Source organism: Phocoena sinus, chromosome 3 (assembly GCF_008692025.1).
Source record: "Phocoena sinus isolate mPhoSin1 chromosome 3, mPhoSin1.pri, whole genome shotgun sequence".
In the NCBI taxonomy this organism is placed as follows: Eukaryota; Metazoa; Chordata; class Mammalia; order Artiodactyla; family Phocoenidae; genus Phocoena; species Phocoena sinus.
Window position 1 is genome coordinate 47,781,220 of NC_045765.1, and position 11,480 is coordinate 47,792,699.

Below are 11,480 nucleotides of genomic sequence, written 5' to 3' on the forward strand. Positions count from 1 at the left end.
GCTGTGACAGGACGAGAGAGAAGCATGGACATATATAAACTAACAAACGTAAGGTAGATACCTAGTGGGAAGTAGCCGCATGGCACAGTGATATCAGCTCGGTGCTTTGTGACCGCCTGGAGGGGTGGGATAGGTAGGGTGGGAGGGAGGGAGACACAAGAGGGAAGAGATATGGGAACATATGTATAACTGATTCACTTTGCTATAAAGCAGAAACTAACACACCATTGTAAAGCAATTATACTCCAATAAAGATGAAAAAAAATTCTTTAGAAGTAGGGAAATAGGAACATAAGGCATCTGGAAGCATTGTCAGATAAACAACAGTTGAAGAAAATGGAGACATTCAAGTTAGAGATAAGGAGATGGAAAAAATCATTACTCCTTACTGAAAATGCAAGCTGTCTTTATAACAACAGGCTATCTAGAGTTTATAACACAAAGAAAAAATTATCTAGTTAGGCCCTTCTGAATAGAGCTTCCCAAATAAAAATAGGACAAACTGAAGTCTGTTCATTGTTTTATTTATTCTTTTCAGGGGTCACTGAATTTTAGGATGGAAGGAGTTTCAGCCAGGGTGGAGGAGAGCATCATCTCCCTCCCTCCTCCACTCTTGCTTTTTTCTGCTGTCACACCAAATATGAGAGTGCCTCCTGAAAGTCAAAATGGGAATATTTAAAATAAAAGCAGCTTACATATCATTAGCACATCTCCAAAAATAGTCACTATCCTATTTCGCTACCATTTTACTTACAAAGAAACAAAAGTTCAGAGTGGTTAATCCACTCTGTGATCCATCCAGAATCACAAAGCTGGGAAGTGGCACACATTTCACGACTAGCATACGTCTCCCTCATTCAAAAATTCCTTCTAGAACTGTGGATATTGCACTTTCCTTGAGATTCCAGGACATGTGAAATGTATATGAGTATAGTAAGCAAGGGGGAAATACAGGTTCACAAATGAGAACAAGGTGGTGTGGGAGTGGGTGGAGAGGGTGGGCACTCACGGTGACTAAGCCCTGCCCTTTGATGAGTCAGCCCCACAAGCTGTAGTTACCAGCAGTTTCTTCACGGCCTCAGAGGTATCTGGTCCCAGCTCACTCACACACTTCCTTAGCCCTTCCACAAGGTGCTCAACAGAAATGCCCAGAGTTTTCAGAAGAAGCTTAAGTGGGTCCATGACTGGGAGAACATTGTCCAGAGGTAAAGGTAAAGCTTTGTTGACAGGAAGTGGCAAACTGTTGATGAGGAAGGCGGTAGCTGCGGAGCAAAAGAGATCCCAGGTAAAACAAGGCAATTCCAGTTCCTATGACCTCACCACCTTCCACTCTCTCCATCAATGGCTCCATTCCAGCCCTACTCATCTTGATTTCTCAAGAAAACATCTGCTTCCGGACCTTTGCCCCTCCCATTCCATCTCTCTAGAACTTTCTTTCCCCAGATAACTACATGCCTTTCTTCCTTCCTTATTTGGTCTCTCCTCAGATGTTACATTCTCAGAGATGTATCTAAAATGGTATCACCCGTCACCCTCTATCTTTATTTTTTCTTACCACTACTTAAAGTATTAAATCTTTATTCATTTCTTTACTTTGCCTTCATCCTCTCACTAGTATAGGATCCAAGAGAATAAGAAATTTGAGTTTTATTCACTACCATCACCCACACCTACGACAGACCCGGGCATATAGTAAGCACTCAAAAGATACTGGTGATTGACTAGATGGGAGTATAGTTTGCATGTGGCTGTCTCCATAGCCCACAAGCTTGAAACCAAAGGGAAGATGCCATAATGAACCTCCACTTGGAGATGTGAATGGACCCAACCACAGCCCAGGAAACTGCTCCCTACCCGTCCAACTCAATGCTACAAACATAAGTGAACACAGACTCTATGTCAGTTGGTGCAGATACACAGATGAATAAAACAAGATATTCCACTCAGAGAACTCATACAGTCTGGTGGAAAATAAAGATTTGTGTATGCCACAGTGCAGCATGTGCTATGCTAATATTATGGACAAAGCTCTATGGAAACACAAAAGAAGTGATGATTAATTCTAACCTAGGAGAATGCTACAGGAATCTTCCAAGAACAGATGTTGCAGGAGATGTGTCTTGAGGCAAATGCCAGGATCACAGGTAAATAAGGGGAGCAGCATTTTAAAGAGGAACAAAATTAACCAAGGCATTGAGATATTAAGGTGAAAGTGCATACACAGGATGGTGAGTCTTCTTCAGAATTCCAGTGTGGCGTGCTAAGGAGGGATAAAGAAGGTTAGGCTGCAACTTGGGTGGGGTGGATTTTCAAAGCCTTGAATGTCATACAGATGAGTTTGAGATTTTTTTTCCCAAGGGTAATGGGGAGCTATCAAGGCTCTTATATGGAATAATTGCATTTTTATATCTTCAGCTTTAGAAAGATAACTTTCACACAGAAGAGGTTAGAGAATGAGGAAAATGCTTATGATACATATTTTTACAAAACACATTTGCGTATGTATAAATACATACATGCAGAAGCACACACATAAGACACACATCCTCCTGCTGGCTAAGACCCTGCCAGTACTTCATTCTCTTTGTAATACTTTTTATTTTCCCGTTCAAATCTTAAAAATGGAGCTTGTGCACCTATTTCCCCTTCATCTTCTACCACCCATTTTCCCTCCAAAACTCTCCCCCAGAAGGGGGATATTTATTTCCCCTCCACCCACCTTTCTGCTGCCACGTCTTCCCATGTGTCCTTAGACACTAAAGGACAACAAAATAGCCAAAACTGGTGAAGTTACAAATCAGTTCAAAAATTCAAAAAAAATTCACAAGCCAAAGTTGCCAATGTTGGCATGGGTATCACACAGTTTCTCACGATTAATCTCCGTACTTCTTATTTTCGACACTTTGGTGAGTGTCTTCTTTGTACGTACTTACATATTCCAGGGGGGAGATCCTCAAAGCTTTTTGTTCTCCAAGTGAGCAGTGGCCATTATGATGGATTTTGCAGATGCGCCCAAATATCTCTTCCTATATGACTCCCTCCAAAAAGAAAGGATCAGTTTCCATTCTCCTCCAAGAAATCAGACTCTATACCCTACCTAGAAATGGAACTGTTCACCCCTCAGCTCTCCCACAGAGCTCTATCTGTATTGTCATTGTGCATTAATGACTGGTCTAGTATGGCAGTGACTTCTGTAGAAGTCTTCTCTCCCTTGCCAGACTGTAAGAACCTTGAGAACAATATTTATGTCTGATTCAGGTCTGAATCTTCTAATGCTTATCCAGTGACCAACAGCTTATAGCCATTCAGCAGATACCCATTGATTGTCTGAACAGATAAATGTAGCTATGTCTCAAGAGAACCAACGCTGCAATCTGATTAGAGATGATAGCAAGAATGACTCCATATAGTTTCAGAAACATAAAAGAAAGAAGTCACAAAATCAGATCTTAACTCAAAATTAAGGAAAATTAATGGTGGCCAAAGTTCAATAATGAAGTGCGTTTGTTGAACCTCTGTGGTAGCTGGTTAACTTCTTTGTAGGATACACCAGGGATGGTACCTGTATTGGGTTAGAGCTTGGAGCTGGGAGCAGGGGGCATCTGAAGTTCCTTCTGACCTTACTATTCTGTGGCTCTAAAACTCCCTCCACCATATCCCACTGGGAGCCTAGGCTTAATAGTTGTGTTCCTGTTAACAGAAAAATAGAGAAATATCATATGTTCCCGGCTACTTACCAGAGTAACTGCAAATGCTGATGGTCACCAGCAGGAACACAGTGACCAGCTTTATTGTACGTTATCTGTGATATTTACCTGGAGTTTAAGATTAAACTGGAAAACCTAATGAGTCCACCAAGCCAGTGGTTCCCCTTGCTGTACCAAGTGTGGCAGTGGCTTTTGCACACACCCATATTTATACACCAAACAGGGACCTGAATTTCAGTCACGACCACTTGACTCGCCCCAGGGAAGAAAAGCATGGAGGTCATGTTTTCTCACTAAACAAATTGGAGGTTTTTTCCGTTTTCCCTCATGTTCCCATGAGAAACAAAGCCCTATCTTAAAACACTCTCAAGGATCTCTTGCATAAGCTCTTACACAGAGTTGCGAGTGGGAAGCAAAGAGCTCTAAAAGTCCTTCTGGAAGAACTCTGAAAAGAAGCGAAGGTTTCATATTGGGATTAAAGAGGGTGAAAATTCTGTTGCTTTCCTCCAGTTTCCTAATAAAGTTTGGAGAAACACATTAACTGATGAGCTCGCCAGTTGTAGGAGTAATCCCGACGTCCCTTTAGCCCTGAAATAATACAGACTCAGCTTATTGGCATTTAGTGCCACATTTCTCTGGAATTTACCTCCACCCACCCCATCCCTGTTCAGACATCTACTATGGCAAGATCTTCTACCATGTCTAGTGTCTCCCACTTATTTGGGGAACATCCAGGGTCATGCCTTCTCTGTGTTCTCATATAGCTCAGGATCGAAAATCAAAATGCCTTTTTAAAAACCTGGGATTCAATATTTACTCTTTGTGTAACCTTAGATTTGACGTATTTTATTCTATAGTATTGTTCTCCTCATCTAAAATGGGACATTTAACAGCTAACAGCAAGATGGTCTCAAAGGTGTGTGACCCTGAGAAAAAAAATTTTTTTACAACACCCCGTCTATATGAACAACTTGGGTCACCAAAATATGCATGTCAGTACCCTTCTGGCAGTCCAGTCCCTGGTAATCATGCAAAAGAAATATTGTGCTGACCACAGGAACAATCTGCTTGCAAGGCTGCCCTCCTGAAACCAGTACTCAGCCATGGGGCCCTAGGATGACCCTATTTGTAAGCCCAAGTCCTAGCGTTCCTTGGGGTATCTGGTACCGGATATCTGGTACCGGAAAGAGAGAAAGAACGACACTTGAAGGGGAGAAATAAGATCCAGGGTCCAGGTGGATCCCAGTCCCAGCTTGGAGCTCCCTGACCAAATGACATTGCTGGCCCCAGCCTCCCCCTGCCACTGAAGGGGTACTCAGAACATTGTGAGGAAGATACGTCAAGGCATAGTCCCCTCTAGGTGCAAGGCCAGGAGTTGGGGCCCCACTTGAGGGTGTGTTATTGTTATGAGGATTTAATGTAGTTATGTAGATCCAGGATATAACTGTACCAAACCAAGATTAACACCTAACAAGTGTCACCTGCTATTCATTTGTGTACATTACCGAGTTATAACTGCCATTTCTTTAGTTTTCTGCTACATTATAAACTGCATGGAGGAGATCATGTATTACTGCCACACGTACGCAATCCTGCCCCTTCTACTGCTTTCTCTGCCAGAGACGGCTTCAGTTTTTCCTGGAGAACTATCACCTAGCCAGGGATGTTGATGTTCCAGAACTCTCACAGGGCCAAGGTTGTGTGTGGTGAAGTGGTGGCGAGTTGATGCCATCCTTTATTTTTATGTTATGACCTTTCTATAGGATACGAAAACTGTACTGCCCTCATCTCTGCTGGTTGTTTCCATTTTGCTCTCACATCCTTTCTGTGCATGTCCCCCCCTCTGCCCTGCACTATAGGAAGCTCAGTTTTACAAACTGTGGTCTCCAGACTTCCCAGCCAACTGCTTTCTGGTTAGGATCGGCTAACGGGAGGCACTGGGAAAGATTGGAGGGGAGAGAAAGGGAGAAATCAGGGTGCTTCTCCCTCTCTCTGCTTCAGGAGACATCTCGGGCAGTGACGGCCACTTCTCCACGGCTCCAGCTCCTTCCAGAAAGGCCCTTTCATCTGCGGTCCCACACACACCAGGCAGTCCCACCATCAATCCGGCTTCCATGGTGCAGCCCCAGCCTCGGCCCAACCTGCTCTCCCTATCCCTCCCGGCAAAGTAGTAGCAGCTTCCTGCACTTTCTAATCTCAGAGTTGACTCGCCTTTCCCCTGGTTGCTTTAACTGCCTTTCTAGCATCTTGTAAATTATCCTTCAAGTTAAATTTTCCCTGTTTGATCACCTGGCATGGTTCTGACTTTCTGGCTATGTTCTGACTAACACAGCATACTAAAATATAGTAGCGCTTTTGGCAAAAAACAGATATTTCTGTTTGGAAACATAGCCTCTCTCTCGCAACTGCCAAGTTATGAGTCCACAAGGAGCTGGACCAATCCAAGAGAAATAGAGCAATACACACACACGGATGCTTCTCCCTTTCTACCCCTGAACTGTGTGGCACTGTCTCCAGCTTGTCTGCTGGTCCTGGAGGTGAGTTCTTTCCCAGGAAGTTCCTCAGACCTCAGTTCTTTCCCAGGAAGTGCTAATAGATTTCTGGTGGGCCCATCTAATAGTCAACCAGACATTGTCTTGACCAAAACCTGGTAGTAAACATGGATGGCTTAGACTAAAGGCTAGAACCTCCTCCATGCAAAACACACACACACACACACACCCCCACACCCACACACACACTCTCTCTCTCTCTCTCTCTCTGTCACACTCACAAACACAAATGTCCACATGCTTACACATATATGAACAGTAATATGTGCACGTGAACAGACAGATATCTCATAACCTTCAAGCACTACTGTTTTCATTTCTTTTGTTCAACAAATAGTTATTGAGCATCTGCTCTGTGCCTGACACTGTCAGGAACTAAGACTGGAGTAGTAAGTGAGGCAAGCAAATTTCTTGCTTTTGTGGAGCTGACCGTGTATGGGATAAACAGACAATAAACAGATAAACAAATAAGAACTAGTAGTAAGTCCTATGAAGAAGCTAATAGGGTGCTCTGATTGTAAAGAACAAGAGGATTGGGGGTACAGTCAGACCTGAAAAGAGACTCAGAGTTGGCTACTCCCATGCTTCTTGCATTCTGAGCCCATGTATTAGTCATGTCTTTTTATTCCATATTTCTGATGCTTTGACATTTTAGAGGCTTGCTGACCTTGGAGGGACTGCCCCTCCCAGGGCTAGCTAATTACTAGAGATAGCAAATGGCTCACCTGGGAGTGTACCTTTCATATGCAAACCAACCAATCCAGAGCCCACACTGCCAACCACCTCCTTCAGGGAGTCCTTGTCCCCCACCGGGCCACTGTCCACCTGCCTCAATCACCCCCGGGCCCAGGCAGGTACCACACAACTAGGGACAGTCCCTACATCCCAGAGCCCACTGAAATTATTCAAACTAGCCTATCCTAAACCTGCTTACCCTGTCTCCCCACCCCTTCCCATGGAAAACTCCTGGGAAGTTTGAGTAAAGGCTCCTGCCCACTCACTTGCCCCACCCTCCTGACAAACCCAGCGCTTCCCATGTGCCCTTACTGTCCTGTGGTGTGGCATGACACTTTTCTTGGGAATCTGTCAGTAAAACAAGCTATCTTTTCAATGGCAGTTATCTCCTGATCTGATGACCTGAATAATAATAAAACATATTTTAAAACAGCCTTCTATGCTTTTCTTGTGCCTTTGTTATGCTACTGATACTGATATTATTTGTATTAATGTTTTCTTTCCCAGGACTAATTTGTTAACATCTCAGGCGGCTTTGTCTTGTTCATATTTGGATCCTAACACAGAATCCTACACACTTGACAATGTTATTAAGAACCACCAATCAGTGCCAGGCCCTAACTTTGCATATGGTATCCATTTCATTCTCATAAAACCCCTGAAGATAAGAGCTTTTATCCCATTTTATAAATGAGAGGTCTGAAGCTGGAAGCAATGAATTAATTGCCAAGGTCACTTAGATAATATATGTGGCCAGAATTTGAGTTCTTTCTTCTGATTTGTATTTCTTTTCCTTTAAACACTTAATTAATATGCTTTTCCAGTAAGCATTTGTTAATAAATTAATTCATGAAAAGAAATGAAAAGGAGATGAATGCCAGTATTTCTAAATTAATTTTCAAAGTGTTTTTCGAATGAATTTTTTGTGGAGATTAAATTTATAAGCGAGAGTGGAAGTTCAATTAGCCATTCAACAAGTATTTATGGAGCATGTTTGGTGGATCTGCCTCTGTGGTAGATTCTGGGAATACAGCAGGAAGAAAGCCGGCATGACTCTTGCCTCATCTTAATTATATTAAAGGAAACTGTTAGAAGCAAGTCAGTAAGTCCAACATAATAATGGCCATATATGACAAACCCACAGCTAACATCATACTCAATGGTGAAAAACTGAAAGCGTTTCCTCTAAGATCAGGAACGAGAAAAAGATGTCCACTCTCACCACTTTTATTCAGAATAGTTTTAGAAGTCCTAGCCATGGCAATCAGAAAGGAAAAACAAATAAAAGGAATCCAAATTGGAAGAGAGGAAGTAAAACTGTCACTGTTTGCAGATCACATGACACTATACATAGAAAACCCTAATGACACCACCAGAAAAACTACTAGAGCTCATCAGTGAATTCGGTCAAGTTGCAGGATACAAAATTAGGTTGCATTCCTATGCACTAACAATGAAAGATCAGAAAGAGAAACGAAGGAAACAATCCCATTTACCACTGAATGAAAAAGAATAAAATACCTAGGAATAAACCTACCTAAGGAGGCAAAAGACCTGTACTCCAAAAACAGTAAGATGCTGATGAAAGAAATTGAAGATGACACAAACAGATGGAAAGATATAAAGTATCCTTTTTGTCCCTGTGAGGAGAATGACAGTTTTAAAGAAGCCAGCTGAATGTAGATTCAAGACACAAATCAGCCTGAGATTTCATCTCACACTCTTTCTTCTAGCTGAAAAGAGACAGTTATTGGGAAGTCACACTGGAGACATCAAAGTAGAGCTCATTATCTCCTCTTCTACTTTCTGTAAATTGGATGGTCAAAGTGACTTAAAGTGAAACCTAAATAAAACAGGATATAGCCTCAAAATTTGTCTTGAAAACACAAGCATGTAACAATCAAATGTCACAGCTTTGAATACCAACCTTATAGAGTTTGGAGAAAAGCAAAAATAATAATAACCTGTTCCTGGCTCTCTTCCCTATTGATTGAATCCTATTTAGTGAAAAATCAGTCCACTGTTGTTTAAGGCTAACTTTTAGCCCCTTTAGAGGCACTGCAAGGAAATCCAAATGGAACATGAGCCCATGAGGGTGAAACACAGGAAATGACACGTAAATCAAGACCAAATCAAAGTAAAAATCTAGGAAGCCTCAAAAAAGGAGAAAAGTGATTTGCCCAGGCTGGATTTTTCAAAGATGACTTCAAGTGGTTCTTGAATTCAAAAATTTGGATAAGAAGAGAAGATGAGAACTAAAAGTAGAATTTGTAATGTTTTATTTTAAGAAACTAACTGAGACAAGTAAGTAAGCTAAAAAGGAAGATGTGTGGAAAAAGTCTCTTTCTTCTTTCTCTCTCCAGCACTGTTCATCCACATGCCTGACCATGGCAAATTTCAAACAAATGTTTAGTTTACAATCAAACAATCGATGAATTGCATCAGATGAGTTAATGAGAAGGTACGGCTATAAAAAACTAAACTCTGACGGCCTGAATGAGACTACCACTTGGTCTGGCAAGACTTGATCCATAGTGAGAAATATGGGTTCTTGAGCAGGGGCAAACCTGGTCATAGGGGTTTATAAAGCAGATTAGTGTAAGGGAAGCAGAAAGGCCATTCAGTGAGGAGTCTGGGCCCAGATGACCCCGTACTCCCAATCCATGTTGCAGTCCCATATTCACAGCTAATGTCACTATCTTGTTAGGGGGCCAGAATTGCATCTGCTATAACTTCCTTCCAGCAAGGATGTCAACCCTCGCAGAGGGCAGCTCTTCAGTGCCTAGCAGACATTCTCCATGACATGAAAGTCCTACCTTTCAACTGTCCTTTATAGGGGAATGACTTTACCATATTACCTGGTAACCTTGCCGGGATCCACATACGTGAAGGGTCGAACCATTGCTTATCTGAGTCTTGGGGAAACACCTTGCGATCCTCCTGGAACCCGAGAAGATGGGAGGACTACAGTAGTTGCTATGAGCCATCTCCCACGTGCCTTCACATCTCTCCAGGGAAGCTGTTGTAAGACATTGCCTCCCAGGTCCTATGAGGTGTGGGACTTTCTGCCCTAACCCCCCTTGGAACAGAACTGCAGAATATTAAAACCTAAGCCTCTCAGCTGCAGTCTAGAATTAGCTTCCCACAACCGGCCTTGGAGTCATCCAACCCCTTCTGTTTTGTTGTCATCCTTTTTAATGTATGGGACAAAGATGATAGGGAGCTGACACTTTTGGTCTATTCTTCTCTTTGCTGTCTATGTAAAGTGATAAACTGTCTAAATCTAAAAGTGGCTCATTGTATCTTTAGCAACTAAATAAGTCAAGGCCTCGGCCTTGCCTGCTTTGGAATATGTGAGGTTAACACCCTTCCAGGAAACAACCAAACTGCACATTCACCCTGTGGGTGTGACTCAAAGAAGAACATGAAAAGTTCATGGTGCACTTTTCCAAGTTACAGGTCCTCACTCAGTGCCTCTGCTATAAATCATTTCCCCCTCTCCAAATGTTTACACTATGACTCTTGACCAAAAGTACAGGGAGGGATAGGCCTTTTTACTAAGATGAGTGGGCTCCTGGCAAGCCTCAGGATGAGCACTCAATTTATGTTAGATATGATAATGATGATTACCATTATTTTCCTCTCTACGTTTTGTTTTCCAGCTTCCTAATTGTAACCTCACAGCAGCCACCATTACCAACAAGTTCATCAACACCACTTCTCCATTACTTAATTTTGAATGATATTTGGGGATTTTTATTTACAATTTTCTCTTTAAAGAATTCTGTATTTCTTTTGGCTTGCTTTATAGAATAGAAGGAGGGGAATGGATAATCACTGTATCCAATAAAGAAATAATGGAGGTTTTTCTGGTATAAAGTTTTTAATTTGAGACAACTTCACCCTTACAGAAAAGATCTGAGTACAGTACAAAGAATTTTTTTTTGGAACCATTTGAAACTGAATGGCTGACCCAATGCTCCGTCGCTCAAGGAATACTGGTGGGTACTATGTGCAACGACACCCTCCTACGTGACCATAATCAGGAACTTAACATTGATACTTTACTGCCACCTACTGAATTATACCTAATTCAAGTTTCACCAACTATCTGAATACTGTCCTTTGTAGCAAAAGGATGCAGTTCAGAATCATGTATTACACTTTGCCATTATGTCTTTTTAGTCTTCCTCAATCTGGAAGAGTTGCTCAGCCTTTTCTTGACTTTCATGAAATTTTTGAAGACCACAGGCCAGTTTTTTTTGTAGAATGTTGCTCAGTTTGGCTTCATCTGATGTTTCCTCATTGCCAGGTTCTGGTTATGCAAGAAGCCAGGCTGTGTTCTCAGTGTATCCTATCAGTTGGTACATGATTCTTCCCCTTACTGATTTAAACTACTCATCTTGATCTCATGATTGAGGTGAAGTCTGCCAGACTTCTCCATTTTGCTCATTTTCCTGTTTAATTAACAATTGTTTTGTGGGAA

General features: G+C 42.0%; 1 protein-coding gene across 1 annotated transcript; it reads right to left on the reverse strand.

Moving 5' to 3' along the window:
- Positions 1 to 629: 629 nt before the first annotated feature.
- SCGB3A2 (secretoglobin family 3A member 2) lies at positions 630 to 9,981 on the reverse strand. Its single transcript, XM_032626506.1, has 4 exons — positions 9,853 to 9,981; positions 3,738 to 3,786; positions 1,060 to 1,262; positions 630 to 653 (listed from the first exon to the last, which is right to left on the reverse strand). Exons 1-4 carry the CDS (start codon positions 9,979 to 9,981, stop codon positions 630 to 632), a joined length of 405 nt encoding a protein of 134 aa, XP_032482397.1.
- Positions 9,982 to 11,480: the final 1,499 nt, after the last annotated feature.

What these genes read in the sequence shown, in the direction of transcription:
- SCGB3A2 (XM_032626506.1), bottom strand. Translation starts at nt 9,981, where the DNA reads ATGGCTCATAGCAACTACTGTAGTCCTCCCATCTTCTCGGGTTCCAGG. An exon ending in CAGCATTTGCAGTTACTCTG is followed by an intron (nt 1,263 to 3,737) that starts GTAAGTAGCCGG and finishes TTTGCTCCGCAG; the next exon opens with CTACCGCCTTCCTCATCAAC. An exon ending in AGGCCGTGAAGAAACTGCTG is followed by an intron (nt 654 to 1,059) that starts GTAACTACAGCT and finishes TTTGACTTTCAG; the next exon opens with GAGGCACTCTCATATTTGGT.